The following is a 20,643-nucleotide window of genomic DNA, read 5'->3' as shown; positions in this document are numbered from 1 at the left end:
TGTGTTTCAAAGCACTCAGCATGCTGCCACATGGTAATATTACTGGTATCGTTTCTCAGACTATTTGATTGATTGTTTCTGTTTTCATATAAGTAGAATGATGCAAGAGCGATGTGGTGTATTTAACTGACTGAAGTGAAACTATGCTACTCATGAGGATACTTGTTTTACTATGAATGTTCTTGATTCAATACGAATACAAAATTGAGTTAATTTACTTTAAGAGACATATCAATCTAGCAACTTTTGCACAAGGTATTTATATATATTTTGTTTTATGTCTTGTTACCGTGTTAGAAAGTAAATGATGAAATTGAGATAGAATGATGGAAGACTGTCTTCATCCAAATCTTCTATTCCTTTCTATCTTTGACATTTTCCATCTTTTATCCCAAAATCTGCCTTCCATTCCATCCCATTCTCTGGGTACACCTTCAGCCCCAGACCTTCAAATGAAGAAAAATAATCTAATTAACCTCTTAAACTAGAAAAGGTCACTGTAAGTTTTACTGTGAAATACATTATTATATTCCAAAATTAATGGAACATTTGTGTTTGGAAACCAGTTCTACTTTGAAAAGCTGTGATTGTTGTCATGAATTATCAGTTAATCACTGTTCCAAGATCTTTGTGTGTTAAAATAAGAAATCACTTTTCATTTCCACTTTTCAATCATTATCTCGCTAGAACCGCCTATACCATGAAGCATCAATCGTCTGCTCCAAAGAAAAATATTCTAAAAGTGGATTATGAAAGGTTTTTCTGGAAAAGAAGATTACATACTTCAAATGTAACTGCAAGTTCTCAAAATCTTGCGTCGTTGGACTACATGAAGCAGTTGCTGCATGAATACATCAATGGTGTAATGAAAGATCAGCATACTCATCTCAGTTCTTTAGTTTCCAATGAATCAATTGAAAAGTTTTGTTGTGCATATGAAACTCTTTCTCAGAAAGAAAAGCAAGATATTTTACTGCATATTTGTGATGCATATGGAGTGCGGCATGAAGAAGTAATAAGATTATGCAACACTTTATCAGAAAATATGAAGTCTGGAGTAAGTTTTTTACCAGAACTATCGATGTAGTATTATTTTAAAATACTTCAATGTCACTGTGCTTATTATGCTATTAGAATGTGATAATACTTGGGATTGGGAACCAGTAGCTGAATTGAAAGCAATCATTTTATTATCCATTTAGTCTCATTTAGGCCTACTTGTTGTTGGATAACTGTTTGAGCAAACTGTTTTTAAATTGTCTTCAATCTAGCTTTATGTTCATTGTTTTCTATTTAATAAACATTTGTTCACTTTGCGCCACTGCATAACTGTTGCACTGTTAGAAGGAAACCATGATTGATAATGCACTTTCTGCATTTATAGAGCAAAGTGTTTGGCAATTTACAGGTGTACAAGATTTCAATTTTTTTTAAATGATGCTGGCGCAATCTTAGCTATTTGGAATGTTAACAATGAAACTAATGTTTCATCAAAAAAGAGCTAATAAAAATGGTAAAAAATGTTTAGGCAGCGTTTAACTGCGTATACTGATTCTGTGACCCAAAATTAGGTGACCCAAAAAAACATGTGACCCAACATTAGGTTGTAAAGCCATTGCAATGATTTTCTTAGTTAGTGTCCTCAACTCATTGCAATACGGTATTCTTCTTGACCAATATGAAAATTGAAAGTTATCACCTATTTTCCTTGTTATTTCTGTAGGAAAAAATCAATGTCTTCAGTATTTCCTTTCATACACCAAAAATTAGCATGCTTTACTAGACCAAATACTTTAAATTTTGTGTTGCTTTTTGTGTTATGAGAGTTGTGTGCCATTTAGGCTTACAATATAATTATCTTTAGAAATACATACTTTTGAATCAAAAAACCCTACTATACCAATTAAACTAGGGGCCGGCAACCTTTCCACAGTCGTGAGCCAACAGCAACTTTAACAAAGCTCGACAGCCCGAGTAGGTTACTAATGTGCTACAAACATTTCTGGTTTCGAGAGTTATGTAGTGCATTTGTCATAAATTATTTTCAAATTTAGTCGTAGGCTATATCACTTCATGTACAAATACTGCAAGTTGAGCTGAAGGCCTGTGTTACATTTTATGTCTGCACTCTTATCTGGTGCTTTTGAGAAGAAAAAGTGGATCTTCACAATTGCTTTGGCCAAATCTCGCTTTATTAGACATTGATTCTAAACTGTTACTTAATATGAGATTCTTTAAAAATGATCCCATGTAAGAACATTAGATGATGTCTAATCGTGCAACGAAGAATTTATTAATTTATCATTTGAAAGATATTAAAAGCACAGACCTATCGAATAAAACATATTTTGGTAAATTTATTTTGAAATATCATTTCACTTTTTAATATTCTGCTCATAGTGAAAATTTATCAGTCGAACAGACTGTACTTGGTCATAATAAGTATGAATGGTTTGGAAGGCTGATAAAACTGCTCCAGTGTCAAAAGATATTTATAATGCTACTACTCGAGTAGTCTTGAGCCTATAGGTCTACCTTTTCAACAAAAGTATTTGCTCTTGCTTTTGTTTCTATCACAGTATCACATGCTTTTATGAACATGATTGTAGTATAATTAAAAAACAATGTTTGACTACTTGACTAGTATGGGATGCCAAATTTGTTCTCGACACGTCTTCATGTTGTTGCTAAATAAGTTTGCATCATTGCTCTATGATAATAATTTGGAACATGAATAGGGTAGCTCATCCTTGAAAAGTTGTTTTATTTTTCAAGTTATACGCATATTGTATTACCTGCTATTTTTGTGTAAAGCTTATGCTAGATTACATAATAATACACTAAATACATTTAACTAATACACTAACACAGGTATCTTATCTGTTTCAGAGAGATGATGCAACATTTTTGCTATCAGAAGAGAGGCTGCGATCTCAACTACAACCAGCATATTCATATCTATTCAAGTTAATAGGTAGACTTGATGGTGGTGTAAAATTCATTACAGATCTAAGATATGACGCTTTGACATTCGCAGCAAATGCGTCTGGTCCAAATGGCAGAGAGTTGAGGTAAACACGACATTGTACTAACATCTGCACTCCAGACAGCAAAGTCCGTCCTTTTTACATTGATTCAGCGTTTACAGACGTTGTTTTAGACCACGTCTGCAGACGTTGAATCAATATAAAAATGACAGATTTTGCATTTGCATGTGACTTACCTGGAGGTTTGCTTCATTGCATGCTAACTTTTCTTCAATTCACGTCTTATGCTTCGATGATTACGTTTTTAGGCGAATACGATTTACTATGAGTGAATATTCAAAGAAGAACAGTTTTTTTCTTAAAGAAATCTGGTATGCTTATACTGTATGTACTTTTTCTTTCAAGTAAGATATCAGCAGAACAACTGTTTCAGCAACTTACTACAAGAGAAGCAATCAGTGTTTTTAACTGAAGTTTTGTGTCAAATAGCCTACTTAATACACTATGTATTGAAGTTTACTTTTTGTCTCGCAACTTTAGCTTCGTTTATTAGTATTGAATTAAACCTCTCTCGGCACGAAGTGTGATTGATCTTGTATCATTTATTCCAAATCACCATTTTCATCTCTCACAGAGATCTATCAAATCATTTAAAAGAAATTCTTTCGATTTGGTTTTCTGTTGGATTGCTTCAGCTTACCCGCATCACCTGGCAAACTCCAGCAGACATTCTTGAAAAGGTATTGCGTAAAAGAAATAGCGTATTTTTTGGTACTACTATAGTTAAAAGATACACGTTTAGTGTTGTACTAACATGGGTTTCAAATGTTAAGTGATAGAAAGTGGCAATGATACGGTACTGTTTCCAATTCGTTTGATGTAGCAGTGAAAGTGGTGTTAAAATTACGTAACTTTGAGCGTCATGTATTCTTCCACTATTCCTGGTGTCAGCGCAAGCAATATAGCCATTGAATATAATTTTACTGAAAATAATTGATTTCTAAAAACTTCTTATCCAAGTTACATACTAGAATATGTTGAATCAGCCATTGTTTTGTTCAAAGAAAAACTTCTATTTGCTCTTCACTTCGTGTCTATACATTTATCCCAAGCTATTGTGCGTCTGGTTTACCACGTTATCGAACTAATCGTTGTGATTGTGATATTTAAAAGTATTGATTGTTTTGCAGGATATCTTTGCCGCTATTCCAATAGAAAATAGATCAATATTGATAGAGCAATACAATGGTGAAATAGAACAACTTGATGATGACGGAAGCCTATCGGTTCAATCAGATCTAAATACCAAATATCAAACCTATGTAATGAAAACCGTCTGTAAACCTTAGATCACTAGGCTATACAGTCTTAATGCTTCTCATATCTTTTGATTAGAAAAAGTTGTAAAAGCCTCTATTGATAATATCGTTGTGTTGTTCAGGTGGCAAAAAATGAAGCTGTGCATCAGGTACGCAGTTGGAACGATTTAAAGCATCGTCTTGGCAATGATCGGCGATGCTACGCTTTCTTTCACAACAGCATGCCAAGGGAGCCCCTTATTTTGTTGCACGTGGCGCTGACAAACGACATCACTGAAAAGATCACTGACATTGTCGACTACACGTCACGTGATGAAATTCCAGAAAGTGACGTTGCAGAGAAAAGCACAGCAATTTTTTATTCCATCACCTCCACACAAAATGGTCTCAAGGTTTGCAAATACTGAAATTCGTAACAGTTTAACGTGTGACTTGTTTTAAATGCAAAGCAAAGTTGCCGCAGTGAAAGCAAAGCTGCCGCAGTGAAACCTTAATAAAACATAAATATAAAGGAAGATCTAATATTATTGGAGCAGTTACCACAGATCCCAGACAGCAAATCAATCATTTTTACATTGATTCAACGTCTGTAGACGTTGAATCAATGTAAAAACGACCGATTTTTTGTCTGGGGAGCTCTAATAAAACGAAAACGTTTTTTTTTAAGAGTTGAACCTAATACTGACATGTTGGTGAGAGCATATAGCACAACGTTGATTAAACCTCATTTGTTGTAGAATAGCCTGAATAGGGTTATAACAAGTTTCAATTGTGTGGGAATTCACTGGTTGCTTACCATCTTTTAAATCTGCCTAACCTTTTAGAATTATTTGAAAACTGGTCATTTCATAAAGCGAGACGAATTCGTTTTCCACTTAGCAATGCAAATGAATGGCTTGGTACGCTATCTGACTCTTGTCATAGCGATAGACTGTTTGCTCTTTGTATGACGACTTTGATTTAACATCATAGGAACTGAATGCGAGGATTCATGGGCTCAATAACCAACATGACAATGTTTACGTGCGGAGAACTACTGCGTCTTTTTTGTCTGAAACATGGAGACGTAACCTACCAGTGATGACGTAGCCTTTATGCTGTGGTTTAATGGAATATGTTTGTTTCAGGGAATTGAATTTGGGATTCACATGATTCGCGCTGTTGTTCAGGAGTTGCGTAGCGCTTTTCCCAAGTTGCAAACCTTTTCCAGCCTTTCTCCGATTCCTCGGTTTCACAATTGGTTGTTGTGCTTATTAGCGAATGCAGTGAAAGACAAATCCAACGTTTTATTGCCAAATGAAATGCAAGCTTTAAAATCGGTCATAGAAATTGATAACGACCAGTTGTTGGTGGAAAAGTTATCTGCAATTATAGCTCACAAGTCTTGGATGAAAAACGAAACACTCGTCAATGCTTTAAAGCACCCGATGATGCGGTTATGCGCTGTGTTTCTACATGACGTCAAGTACAGGGGATATGCGTTTGATCCCGTGGCAAACTTTCATCTTCAAAATGGAGCTATACTTTGGAGAATAAACTGGATGGCCGACCCAAGTGTGAAAAGCTTCAAGCAATCGTTTGGTATCATGGTGAATTACAGATATTACCTTAACAGAATGGAAGGAAATAGCAAAGACTATATGCTCAACCAAAATATGTCTGCATCTGATGCTGTATTAAATTTAAAATCAAACGATTTTGGTATTTCCCAGGCAAAATTATAAAAAAATTGATTAGTTTGAGTTAGGTGCATATAATTTGTAAGACGGTACAGTCGAAACTGCGTTGGACTATTAAACGATAGTGTATGAAAGCAAAAAGTTCTGCTTGATTATGTTATTCATAGCCCACGTCACAATATCTTTTGTATGTGCAATCAAATTAGCATTTGACGCTTTAAATTATGTTCTTATTGTTTAGCGGTTGTGTCGTGAAAACCTAATTTAGATCTTGAACATGGAAGTTGGAATTTGTCGGTATCTAAATTCTAAATAGACTACATTTGACTGTCTAGTTTTAATTTTTCCGTCAAAGAAAACTCTTTAAGCGTATAACATCATTGTTAAAAGCTTGTTGTATGAAAACTTGTAAATCTTAAGTTGAAGCCTGCCAAGAAATTTAGTTGCGGTCAGGCCATATGCGATGACGTAATAATTTGTGTTGTGTTTAAACGGCGCTTTTAATTTGTCGGAAATTTGCAAAAGTATCGTGCTTGAAAACAATGGACTACCTTCACGTGAGGATTTTTTACTTCTGCTCTGAGGGGTTAGCATTTTCGACAATGATGTGAGAAAAGTGGCAACCACTACGACAGCTACTTTTAATGAATAAAACTATGCTGATGTCAGATGTCGTTCATTGTAGCCTATCGTCTGCAAATGTTAGATGAGGCTTAATATTAGTCTAGGCATTGACATGCATAGCCTGTCTCAAGTGGCCAATTTATTTTCTTTTTTGAAAAAAAGAAACTTTGTTGAACGGTTAGTTTATTCCGCTGGAGAAAACTGAACATGACGCAAACGCCATAATAATCCTTCACATTGATCACAAATAAAGTCGCGCGCAGTGCATCGTAGCTTAGGCTACAATAACCTACGAAAAGACCATTGTGGCTGATAACAAAATCAAAGGTTTTTAACAAAAAAAAGCTTAAAATTGTAACTTGACATAGGCTACACAGAGGGGAAGGTGGGGTAAAGCGGACCAACGGGGTAAAGTGGAACCCCGCCTTTTTTTGCTATTAAAGTTTCACTACTAAGCGGATATCATTAAGTTTAGTGAAGCATGACGAAAAGTAGCTGCACACGCCATTATTCGAGGTTTCATGGTTTAGACTTTAGAAGACACAAAAAAGCACTGAAATTACTTTTTGCACCTCCTGATCTATTGAAACTTAAATTGTATCTTAAAACAATGAAAACTATTAATACTACAAAAAGTGCTCAATGCCAAGCAAAAAGGCAAAGCAGAGCGAATTAAATCAAATATAGTATATTTGATTAAATTGTATCTTATGTACATAAGGTAGAAGTTTTTTTGAATGATAAAAAATGAGCCTCACTATATCACGTACGCATTACGTGGATTCACTCATGTTGCTGACTAGCCTAAATTTGGCCAACAGTTAAATTAGTAGTAATGTAGACCAGTGGTGATCCACTTTACCCCGTCATACATATTTTTTTGTTTGTTTATGATTTCTTGACCGAATCAGGTGCTGTGTTACTTATAATCTTGTAGCTTATTTTACACAACAGCTGTGTAGGCCTAATTAGCACTCAAGTGGATAGTTGTTCTGATATGGTTGGTTATTGAATCTTTATCCTCGGACTGACAAAGCCTTGATTGGTTATTCCTGGTAGTTTCGCATACTTGTAGAGGCTCTTGACGCAGGGCCGGTTACCGAGATTGGCTGAGTGAAGTTTCCGATTGCTGAGGTGTTGTTGCCTGAAATTATTCCATCCATTAAGCGCCGCTAAATGGAGAGCAGTCTTGAAATGCGTTGCTCAAGCGCACACCCCGAGAGTCGAACCAGTGCCGCATAATCTTGAGCCGGGCTCGTAACCACTGAGCTAACGGGGCGGAATATCCACCAATCATGATCGAGTAGACGAGCTGGTTCTTACCTTAGTTGTATTCTTGTTTTTCAGAATGCCTCGTTATCACCAAAGGACATCCTGTGGGCGCATGAAGCCTGCGCTGGTTGCAATGAAGAGGATGACAACTTTATCTGTGAACTCTGTTTTTAAAAAAATGTTCAAAGTTTGATTCGTAATAGACTTATGAACTGCAGTTGTGAAGTTTCATAATGTCTTCGCTAATGATGCTAGTTGTAAATAATTTGATTGCGTGAAAAAAAATTACGGAATTTGCTCAAAACTTACAACGGTCCAGTTTACCCCACATATGTGGGGTAAAGTGGACTATTGGAGGTAGCCTAATTTTAAAATTAAAAAAAATTATATAAAAAAGCTGGCAGTCATCAAAAGCGCACTTTAAAAATTGTCAAAATCTGTTACAGTTAACGCTCAAATAAATAAAGTTAAATTTTTTGGCAAAATCAGTGAACTGTACTGAATTAACCCTTAGGTATTCCACTTTACCCCACCTTCCCCTACACACAGTGGTTCTTAACCTTTTTCCTTGTTAGCACCTTAGAATCAGCTACCATGCAGTTCTCGCACCCCCTACCAGCCTAATAATCGCCTACAATTCAGAGTTTTGGTTAAACGCTTGTTTAACAAGCACAGCTTCTAACGTCATTTCATAACTAGCCAAATCTTGATGATTTTACATCCTCGCAGTCGCACCCTCTATAGTGTTGACCCCTTATTGGTGCGTGCGTCTGCAGTTGACAACACTTAGCCTACACTACACGGCAGTCTAAACTTAGCTTAATAGGCCGTTGGTCTGGTCTAACAATTATTGCACATTAATGAATCATGTTAAGTGACCTACAAATACAGTGGCTACTCTTCGATTGTAGAGGGTGTAGTGTCGTCCAAACCACTAACTCATATACTAGTCGTCGGTATGACGACGACACCCTTGGCACATAGCCTACTTGGCAAGGAGTGATCAGAGCACGCTGTCTTTAAGTCAAGCATAAGCACCGTTTCAACAACAACAGAATAGGCTAGGCTAATATCACCCGACTAGGATTAACAAAGTGTCACCCTTCCATCACGGATAAAACAGAAAAGGGTTGACCAATGACCATCTATGATAACACCAACAGCAGAAAAACGGTGAACGATTGCACCAAAGTAATGTCTCAGAATAGCAACCACAGAACTCAAAATAGTCTACACTGCTTGTGCGCTTCAAGCAGAAACGTGGGCCAAATGCAGGATTGCTGCGGTTCACACATGGGAAGGTAACGTAATAGGCTACATCCCAAATCTATGTAATAGATAGATCGAGTTTCGCTTTCAGCAGCATGATCGATGACGTGTTTTAGCCTGGTGCTGCAAGTTAGCTCTTGAAACATAGTTCCCAAGTCATGTGCTATGACGAAATAATGCAAACCGCTATTAGCCTACCACAGCGAACTCTCAGCATCAGGCTAAAACAGGTCATTAATATCTACATTGTAAAATAGCCTAACCCAAATTTACATGCACACTTCAATATTACAGCGGTAGAGAGTGTAGCTTGATTGCACGGTGTAGCAGAGAAATCCGCGGAAACATTCCAATTTTGCAGTAGGCTAGAGAACAGGGGTCCGCAAATACTTTTTGGTGCCCAAAAATAGGTGCCCATACCCAAAAAGCAATCGTTCGAAGTCTTCGCGACCCAAACGTTTCGGAAGCATATAATTTTGCGCAAAACACTTTGCAAATTATTATCAATTCCAATACGGTCGTCCCCACTTATTAAGGCCACATCGGGACCGGACGATTTTGGCTGCGGGAGACAATTTTCTACCACTCCTATTATCCTATACCTTCAGTAATTCCGGAATGGACCAAATTGGGCTTAATAAGCGGGTGGACCTATTAACCGTGCGCTTCGTCGTCGTGCAAGCCTCTGGGGCCGAGGGTCTACTCTATCCTTTTACCAGCCCAGACTCAAGATGTTCCCGGACTACACTGGAAGGCTTTTAGAGAGCAGCCAGTATTTAGTTTCATCATCCATGACACGCAGACCTTCCACTCTGTTAGGTGGCTTGAAGATAGTACAGTTATTGATGATGTGGTCTGCAGTCTGTTCCTCGGCACCACATTCACAGGAGGAGGAAGAGGCCAATTCCCCAATGGCGCATGGTTGACCGGAAAAGCCCGACGCCCGTACGAAGACGGTTGAGGCGCACCCATGCTTGTCTTTGTAGTGTCAGGCCGATGGGGCATGTGTCGGCGTTGGGGATGAACGAATGAAGTCCGGTGGTACTTGACTTCCTTTCAAAATTCCATTTATAGTCCGCCCAAGTAGCCGCAGAGATAAAGTTCATCTGCTGCGTTGATCAGAAGTTGAGCGGCTGGCACGAATGGTTGTCTTGACTTCAGTCGACTGGGGTGCTGGTTTTGGGAAGCAGAGATCTTGTGGTGGAGAAGATGATTAGGCTTTAGTGCCCGTCGGCTAAGAAACAGAGTGGCTTCTTCGTGACGAAGCTCAGAAAGTTGGATGCCAGCGAGAATGGCAAAATTATCCAATGATGTGGGACGCAAGCATCCGGTAACTGTGCGCAGGGCGCTGTTTATGGCAGTGCCGATGTTATGGCAGTGTGCACTGCAGCACCAAACAGGTGCACAGTAGGCTACTCTGCTGAAGAGTAGACAAGGGCTAAGGCCAGAGGTGGGCAGTAACTAGTTACAAAAGTAACTAGTTACTGTAACTAGTTACTTTTTGAGTAACTGTAACGGTAACTTCGTTACTATTTTCCAAAAGTAACGAAACGCGGTAACTAGTTCCTATTTTAGCACTTTTTCAACAGTTACAGTTACAAGTTACTTTTGTATTGAAATTTTAGTTTTTAATTGCCGTTTATTTCTCTGCACGTGTTTGTGTCTTGTTTAGTGCGTGTTTGCTGCGTTTTGCGCAATAATGCATTTTTCTCGCACAGGTAGCGGCGCAGCACTGCGCAATGCGCATGCGCGGTTCTACTTTTGTTTTGTGGTTTGGTGGAGAAGGGTTGCCATATTGGCGAATTTATCGCCAAAGTCCAGAAATCTGGCGATTTTTTAAGTCGTTTAGCTTCATATTTATGATTTGGCTCTTTTTTGGCAATTTTTGATAACTGATTTGGCTAAATTAATTGTTTTTGGCGATTAATCAATATGTACCAAAGACAGGCAAGACACAACAATACAACAGGGTTGAGCATTATAATAATATATTTTACTGTACATATTTACAAATGAGTTTAACAGTCAAACATTTTCGGTTTAACTTAAGCCCTCATCAGGAACCTGAAAATATTTATAAAAATGCAGTAAATTTCAACTTCTTGAAGGTAACTGACTAATGACTATAACCATCAAGAAACACGCAGCGATTAAAAGCAATTTGTTGATGCTTATAGTCAGTTAGTTAGTTAGTTACCTTCAAGAAGTTGAAATTTATTGCATTTAGTGTAACGCTTGCAATGCCTCTAAAAAGATTATCTGACATTAAAACCAGAGCAACAGCATTGCTGTTTGCTTGCCGTTGATGGACGTTCTTGTGGAAGCAATACAAACCAGATTTGGTCATTGGTTCGAGGACAGCGACTGCATTCCACCCACAATTTAGACTTATCCGTGTTTAATGCCTGATGATTAAGCGACAATGCTGAATGGAAAACCAAAATAAAACAGAACATGCTTCAGGCACTTGAAGAAGCAAACTGCTCTGCTGAAGAGGGGAGTAGCAGCGACACTGAAGTGGATGGTGGTAGGTAGAGCCACGGAGGACTTTTTGCACCACTTTACGCAAAAACTTAGAAAAGAAAGCAATGCGCGTTGAATCTGTTACAGGAGTATTTGGAAGCGGACCCTGAGAACAAGTTAAGCGGATCCAGATTCACAATTGGACCGATGAAAAAACTGTTTTAAAAACATAACACTCCCATTCCGTCAAGTGCTGCAGTAGAAATATTGTTTTCATTGCAGCACTTGTTCATCACCAGACTTTATTCGTTCATCCCCGACACACTCTCTATTGACCTGACACTACCAAGACAGGCATGGGTGCGCCTCAACCGTCTCCGTACGGGCGTCGGGCTTTTCCGCTCAACCATGCACCAATGGGAAATGGCCTCTTCCTCCTCCTGTGAATGTGGTGCCGAGGAACAGACCGCAGACCACATCATTGATTGATTAAATCTTTATCCTCGGACTGGGAAAGCTTCTTGCAGAACTTAATCCTGGCAGTTTCGCATACTTGTAGACTAAAGGCTTTCAATCACTGACGCAGGCCCGGTCACCGAGATTGACAGAGTGAAGTTTCCGATTGTTGAAGTCTTGTTGCTGGGAAATTATTCCATCTATTAGATGCCACTAAATAGAGAGCAGTCCTCAACGTGCGTTGCTCAAGCGCATGCCCTGAGAGTCGAACCAGTGTCGCTTGATCTTGAAGCTTCTTCGTTCCAGAAGTGACGCGCTAACCAATTGAACTATCGGGGCGGACATCATCAATGACTGTAACATCTTCAAGCCACCTAACGGAGTGGAAGGTCTGCGTGTCATGAATGATGAAACCAAAGACTGACTGCTCTCTAGTAGCCTTCCAGTGTAGTCCGGGAACATTGTGAATCTGGGCCGGTAAAAGGATAGACTCTCGGCCCCAGAGGCTCACACGACGACGACGATTGGGCAAGGACATTTTAAAGCCCAAAAGGGCAGGCCTGAGTGACTACTGAGTGACGAGCACTTTGAAATGCTCGTATTTCTCAAAGGAAATAAACATATAAGCCACTGAGTATTTTTTTTAAATAAAACCTTGTTGGTTTTGTATTTGTGCTGTTATGTTAGCATGGATGGCTCTAACACTATATATCAAACATTGCGGTTAAACTGGACTTGCATGCAGAGCTGGCCAGATGCAGAATTTTATGTTCAGATTTGTAAGTAACTGAAAGTAACTAGTAACTGTAACTAGTAACGGTAACTAGTTACTTTTTAAAATCGGTAACTGTAACGGTAACTCAGTTACTATTTTGGCCAAGTAACTGTAACTCAGTTACTTTTGAAAGTAACTTTGCCCACCTATGGCTAAGGCTGCTATACGCAAAGTGTCAGCCCTCGCCTTCCAGCTGTGGCCTGCCAGGCGCTTGAGTAGTGCAGCGTGGGATGTCATTTTCTTGCACAGTGACACCAAATGGTGGTGGTATGTGTACGATCTGTCTAGTGTCACCCCAAGATATTCTGGTTCGGGGCAGAAGGTCAGAGGTTTTCCATTATTCTGAACATGTAGCTCACGATCAACTTCCCGATTGTAGGCTATAGGTGGAAAGCTGCCGCCAAAGTTTTGTTTTGGCTAAGTTTCAGTCGCCAGTTCTGGAGATAGCCTAAGCTGAGAGAGTTTTCATGCCCTGGCTCAAGCTGTCTTCTAGGCTATATATAGGCTATAACCGTGGGCTTAACTACTGTACTACAATCGAAAGTATAAATTTTCTTGTAGCCTACCAAATTGTACGAAACTCAGCACATCAAAGACTATGATTGTATTTATTTTTGCCATACAAGTTATATTTATGGTAATTTTAAACCGTTTTGCGACCCACTGTGAATGGTCTCGCGACCCAAATTTGGGTCGCGACCCAGTATTTGAGGACCCCTGGGCTAGACTATAGTAAACTAAATGCAGAAGGTGAGTAGGTGACTATAATGATCGTAGCCTACACAGATAAAACGTTGCAGTCAACACAATAAATTTAATGGACTACAACTAAAACTTGTAGATGGCCTATTTTGATGACGTGATGAGGGGAATTGTTTGAGAAACAAATTAAACACACAGTTCCCTCGTCACGGGCCTCAAGTAGGCCACCAATTAATTTTTGAAAAAAATAGGCTACCATAATCTTTAGCTTAATTGTTTCTCATTTTTGACAATCACAGGGGAAAGCAACACACAACATAGCTTAAGGAGATACAGAAAAAGATAGAGCGACTATATTAAGCTTACTTAAACCACTCTAGGCCTACAAAGTGGTGTAATTAATTGATCAAGCCAATGTCAACTCAAACAAGAATTCTTCAGTTAAAATTACACCCATAATTCCTCCCTGGAAAGGGACTTCTCCCCGTTTGAGAACTACTGCCCTGTAGGCTAGCATAGGCTAAGAAGTGGTGCTTCACTTAAAAGATTTGCAGTAGCTAGCCTACTGTGCAATAAACACGCCCGAAAAGAAACCTATTTAGTCCCATTAGTCCCACATCTCCGTGACCTATATTTACATACCTTCCAATGAAAAATTGTGGGTCTCTTCAATGTAGCCTCGTTCATTAGTTTCTGTTTCTGATCATCACGGCGTAGAGGGCTTCTCAAACTTTTTTGTTCTGCGACCCCATTTTGAAAAATATATTTCTATGCGACCCCATTTATGTATTTATTTATTTACATCAGACTCAGCATGGTCCATTTTACAATCAAACATAAAATGTAGAAACACAGCAGATACTCAACTCCGAAGAGCTGAGTTGCATTGTACCACATACAAAGATTGATAGTAACAGTCTGTTGGCATTATTTCATAAATTTATTGATTGGAAAACAAGTTACATCGTGTTACAAACTGGTATAATTTTTTACGAATAAGAGCTTGAAAAGTTGTGGTATTGTTATCAACGAATGCAGAGGTGATGCTGCGTCGTCTCTGCAAATTAAACAACATTCTGCAACAGTTATTGTATCCAACACGTAAGCGATTATTACTGGATGAAAGATAGTTGCACCATAGTTGACAGGCATAAAAAGGCATACAATAGGAACGAAACAACACATTTTTAACAGCAATCAAACGTTTGGAAAACCTTGCTTTTAACATGTTTCCAGCACAATACAACGACCGTAATTGCCGTTTCGTGTCTTCATCATCGGATAGCAAGTCGTTAATTATTACTCCTAAATATTTCACTAGGTCTCAAAGCAGATACGTTTTTCATTTAAATATATGATCGGATAGTCAAGTTTCAACATCTTGGATTTAAATAAAACACCAACAGTTTTATTGCAATTAAAGTTTTGTTGCATTATGGGGACATCCACGTTAATGACATTAAAACGGATCATTTTGATCATTATATTTTCTTTTTCTTTCTGACTTATCAATTGTTTTCTTTGTGCTTGCAATTGTTACCGCATGAATCTACGGAACCTAACTACTGATCCATAGTCAATTAATCTTGTAACTGCTTTAAACTTTAGTCTACGTTCCTTCAGATAACTTACTAGTTGATAAGCTACTCTGAAATCATAATGCGAGCGGTAAGGTTACTTTTGGTCAGCACATTACAGCAATGATAGCGTAACAATGCATCAATTGTTGCGATTGATTATATTTTATTGTTTGACAGTTCGCACCGACGGTTGCGGTCAATTGACATCATGGCAAGACTACAACCCACCGGCACTAGAATTTCATTACGACCCCAAAATTTCATTACGCGACCCCATTTGGGGTCGCGACCCATAGTTTGAGAAGCCCTGGGTAGACAATACACAATAACATAGCAGACGTGTGAAAAACGGTAGATATAAAAGCGATTTGAAACCGAAAACAAGTCAACAAGGTAGGCTAAGCAGTAAGCAGTTTTGTACTGTTGAAAGTTGCAAGACTTTCAAAAAGAATTAAGATGGCAAAAAAAAGGAATATTAAAAAAATGCATCGAAGCTCGTAAACATAAAAAAGTGACGTTTTCAAGAGTTGTTTTGTAGATAATTGCGAAGAAATTCGGCCGGGGTGCGTCATCAACAGTGTTGGTCGTAATAAACGGACCTCGGCCGATCTTTGTTGCACCACTCTTCATTGCAATTATTTATCCAAATTTGAAAGATTGGAACCTTTGATGAAATCAAAGTTCAATCAATCAATGGTTTATTTGTCAGTAACAGGAACATAGTAGGCTACATGTTTGAAATATGCAAGTAATAAGTTATACACAATGCAGTAATGCACAAGTTCCCATACCGACAGGGAGACAACCATACGGTCTACTCTGGTTTACTAGTCAATTGTCACCCCACGGAAATGACGATTTTGCCATTAAAAATACAAGAGAAAAAAATAAAGCGTTAAAAAGTTTGATTGCTTTCGCCCCCATTTGGCGAATGGTTGAAACGTTTTTTTATTTTTTGCTTCCCAGCTTGTTTTCTCAGTTCTCACTCTCCTGGCATTTGTTTCGGGATTTTTCAATCATGTTGTAAGATTTCTATGGCACAGTGCGCACTGCAGTGACTTGTCATTGTTTGGTCACGTGACATAGCTAAACAAAGAACATGCTTCACTTTTGGTCAGTGTGACGTATCTAGTGTTTTTAACCAATCGTTACAGATTTCAATCTAGCCACAAAAACCTAAGAAAGATACAACAACACCAGTTTGTGAATACGACTGATGTAAATCTGACAAGAATTGTACGGTGTTTCATTAAATATGGTAACGTAATTTAAGTCACCATTTCTAGAAAGATTTATTTTGGTCTACTGGTGCCAAAGTTCTCTTGATAAGAGCTTATTTGTTATATTGAAAGACCAACAAGAGTGCACTTTTTTGAAGATCTGGCCTTTCTAAACCGAAAAATGGAGACTCTATGTAAATTCTGTTGTGTGTGCTATGGAGCTAGCTCTGAGTTATCTTAAGTGAAGTCTCTAAGTGTCGAAATGTCTTGTAAAACTTGAACATGAAAAACAAAACATGATGCTTCCCGTCTGTTGTGGTACCGTACCTAGATGGCTATGGTGCTACTGCTATTCTATTCATGTTGTGTATGATTGTACCGTGCTATTGTTGCAACAGACAAAATAAAAGTTTTCTCTCTCTCTGATGGTTTTGGATAGAATACAATACAATGCTTACAACACTTGAGTGCATCCATCGTAGAATGAGCATCATTAATGTCTTTGTTAATAAATGGGCTACCGGTATCTTTTGTTTTGATTCAACTTTGTTTCCATTCAAAACTTTTTTTTAATAATAGGCCTAGTCAGTAAACACTGTTTGTATTTACCAATCATGAATGAAAATAAAAAAGCTTATACTTGCATCAGCAATTAAATTTTGTTATCTTCACGAATAAAAACTCTCAGATTCATGAACGAAGTTCTAAGATCATTGAAACTATTAAATAAAAATTTTGAAATATATATACTGTTAGGTTTTGTTAAACTTGAAGCAAATACTGGTACGGTACCGATACTGTTTTATTTTGTATAAAATATGTCTGCAAACAGATTGCTGCTGGCAAATGGCAATACGTTATACAAAACAAAGAATTATTTGTAGGCTTAGGCTACAGAGTTTAGGAAAGCCCATTGTCTAGCAATCAGGCCAGGACCAGCCTGACAATCTGTTTTTTAGTTGTTTAATGTTCATGTTTACAAAAAACTTTTGAAAACAATTTTTTTAATGGGGGATGGCACGATTTATGTGTGCGCCAAAGAAGAAGAACACACAACAGACTACACCATCTATTGTGGGCCAAACAGTGTGCAACTGTGCATGGTCTGCGTGAATAGAATGACTAATCAATACAATGGCTGCTCGACAGCTGCTTAAATATCTAGCCTGAGTCACTGGCACTGCTCAAAACTGGTAAAAGGCAGAGTCCCTCAATCCTTGGAGTAGCAAAGAAAAAAAATGAAACAATGAAAAAACAAACATATTATAGAGCTACCAAAATTACCGTACACTCACAAATGTGATTTTTTTCCATCTGGGATAATTTGCAGTGCAGTTTGTTGATCTATAAACAATCAATTGAGTAAATTAGGGTGTGCGATAGCATACCTATTTTATGAGATGGGTAAATAGATGAAGCCAGTGTTAGAACATATTTTGAATGCTTAAAATTTCAGTACCTCTTTGTAATGTAGACATATTATTTTTGTCATTTTTTCAGTTTACTGTTGCTATGTTTAGAATTGAACACTATGCTTGGAATATCAAATCGTCTCGTACAAGCACAACAAGCAAGCTTTCCTACAAAGCATGAAGATGACCAGCAAAGAATTGCTGGCCGACAAGCAGAAACTAAGATCTTTGACATACTCAGAAAGACTGGTCTTACTTCTTCAAACATTTTTCGATCCTTGAGAGTTCCTGATGAGTTTCAAACCCGAAGACATGAAATAGATTTAGTTGTTATTTTTTCATATGGTATGTATTGCATTGAAATAAAAAATTGGGGCGGAGAAATCAAATCTTGTCATGATCCTTTATACTGGGAACAAGTGAAAGTATGTGGAGACAACAAACACAGCACACAGCAAGTACAATATTTCAACCCAGTAACAGAGATAAGAAAAAAAGCACAAATTTTACGAAATCATCTTTTGAGAGCAGGAATATGTTTGCCGGAGTCAAAGTTTTTCCCTCGTGTTATTTTAATCAATGAACATTGCACTATAGATGAAGCCATCAAAGAAGACAAATGCGTAATTACACATGCGACACTGAACAATTTTGTAACATCTTTTGAAAAATCTTTCAGCGAAGTTATTACAGATCCTCTCATTCCATATTTTGTGCGTGGCCAGCTATCCTATGCACAAATTGACCAAATTAGATCTGCTTTAAATCAAATTGGAACCTGGGATGTTTTGAATTTGAACGGAGGAAAAATTCTTGTCGGTGATTACAAAGGCTGTACCGAACTCAGTTTCAATCGTAAAGATGTTGAAGAAATAATGTTTCTTCACCAGCGTAATGTAACTACTGCTTCTATTTGGGCTATTTTAGGTTATGCCCCGAAAACAACCATTGTTCTTTACAAAAGAGGAGGAAGTGGTTGGATGGGAAGAGAAACCACTGCATCAATCGTCGTACCATACAATCATGCCATAAGCTTTAGAATCGCAGGTGAAACATCAGATGCTAAAATTCCGGCTAATGACATCAATAATATTGTATTAAGCAGTTAATATTTCTTGGTGGACATGTGTATTTATTTTCTTGAACTGGAATTATTTCACTGTGTGAGATTAATGTAAATTTATCAATAAAAAGTCAAGGCAAGCCTCAAGAACTTTTTTCCTATACATAATGTGTATTTTCTACTTTTGTACAAACCCAGGTTACTTTTTGTTGAAGCTCCGTAATCTTCATTCTTGTTTATGTGTTTTGTGGTGCTGTGTCTAGTGTAAATTTGTAAAGCTGTGTTTTTTGTTTATATTTTGATTTAGCAGCAACTGTAACCTTGTACGATGTTAACACCCAATGTATCAAGTTGGTACTATGTGATAAAACATGACTTACCCTAACCATGTTCAATTTATGTTTAACATAAATGTCAAACTAATCGCTGGCTTTCCATACAATGCTTCCACTATTGGTGTATGATTTTGTTTTGTATGCTGCATTGTATTTGCAAGATAATAGCCCTTTTGAATAGTGGTCAAAACACCCTTTTTTTATCAGTGATAAAGCTGCAGATTATTGCACTCAATATGTGGTTCAAAACTGTATGTGAATTTCAAACTAACAAATTTAAAATTTTGAATGACATTTGTATATTTTATTGCAGTTGAAATGAAACGTGTGTTGTTAACATTGATTTACCATTATCACAATTACAGTATTGAATTATCTTGGCTTTTGTAATCTGGGTTGGGACATAACCTCTCATATCAATACTTAGTGAAAGGTATGGCCTTTCGTACAGAAATACGGCTTATAGTACTTCACTTGTTGAAAGATTTGATAATTATTTATTACTCTTGTAATTGAATTTTATTTTTTTGCACAAAATTGGAAACTACGCTTGTGCTAATAAGGAAAACATTGACATAGTTGGTACATCTGAGCAATCACTTTTTTCGGTTGAGATTTTATTTTCACAGAGTTATCTTGCTGCATTTATTGCTTGTGAACAAGGCCTTTAATAGTAATTCTATTTATTGTCTGTGTAAACTGTTTCATGTTTACAAATCTCTCGCAATGTTTCTTGGAACCAGTTTTCAGGGATGCTTGTTTCTTTGTACACTTGTCAACTTTTCTAATGTTTGTTAACCTGGATTTTATCGTAAAAACAAATGTTTTTTTTTTGGGCAATCAATGTTTGTACAAATGTGTTACAATTCCTTGCCGAACTTTGCTTCACTCAAGTGTAAATTTTTCTGTACTGTATTGAACTATCCTGATTATGCGCTTTCTTATTTCTTGTTTGTATTAATGCTTTCCACCAGTGCCGATTGTGCTAAGTGGCGTGTCCAACGATCTTTGCCAAAAAATCATAAATTTTGTCACTTGTGTTTTTCTTATGTGCTTACATAGTAGTTTAAGTGTGGCTCGTCCGCATTCGATTAGAGATCTACATGCACGTTAAGTAAATCCGGCACTGGCTTTGAATTTCCTACACAATCGTGCAATGTGCTTGTGGTCACTGACTCACTGTGTTGTGATCGGCGCAAAATGATTCTTGCTTGGTGAGAGTATATTTGTTGTAGAAAAAAATTGTGCTGTACATAAAATGTTTCTTGTTTCTTAGCTGGGAGACTAGCTTAGCTAGCGATTGCCTCCGTGCAACGTCTCTGCTTTAAGCCCACCATAAATAAAAAGAAACTTACTTATGGAAAAGGTTAATTTTTTGAAATGATAGCAGCCAATTAGCTTGCTAAAGGTTTAGTTAAAATAAGTTTAATATACAGTATACACCCATTGCGAGTCATTAAATAGGCCTTAGAAGTTTTTTACGCCCA

At 37.6% G+C, this 20,643-nt stretch overlaps 2 protein-coding genes across 2 annotated transcripts; both read left to right on the top strand.

The window, feature by feature from the left end:
• Window positions 1-126: 126 nt before the first annotated feature.
• LOC145778266 (malonyl-CoA decarboxylase, mitochondrial-like) lies at window positions 127-6,639 on the top strand. Its single transcript, XM_082589724.1, has 5 exons — window positions 127-1,057; window positions 2,890-3,071; window positions 3,622-3,727; window positions 4,429-4,698; window positions 5,434-6,639. Exons 1-5 carry the CDS (start codon window positions 596-598, stop codon window positions 6,028-6,030), a joined length of 1,617 nt encoding a protein of 538 aa, XP_082445850.1. The 5' UTR covers window positions 127-595; the 3' UTR covers window positions 6,031-6,639.
• An 11,017-nt stretch (window positions 6,640-17,656) lies between these two features.
• Window positions 17,657-20,415, top strand: LOC145778158 (uncharacterized). Its single transcript, XM_082589585.1, has one exon. The coding sequence runs from the start codon at window positions 17,878-17,880 to the stop codon at window positions 18,865-18,867; it is 990 nt and encodes a 329-aa protein (XP_082445711.1). The 5' UTR covers window positions 17,657-17,877; the 3' UTR covers window positions 18,868-20,415.
• Window positions 20,416-20,643: the final 228 nt, after the last annotated feature.

Source organism: Aplidium turbinatum, chromosome 10, assembly GCF_918807975.1.
Source record: "Aplidium turbinatum chromosome 10, kaAplTurb1.1, whole genome shotgun sequence".
Lineage (NCBI taxonomy): Eukaryota > Metazoa > Chordata > Ascidiacea > Aplousobranchia > Polyclinidae > Aplidium > Aplidium turbinatum.
The sequence above is the reverse complement of the archived record's forward strand: the minus strand, read 5'-3'. Positions and strand labels throughout refer to the sequence as shown.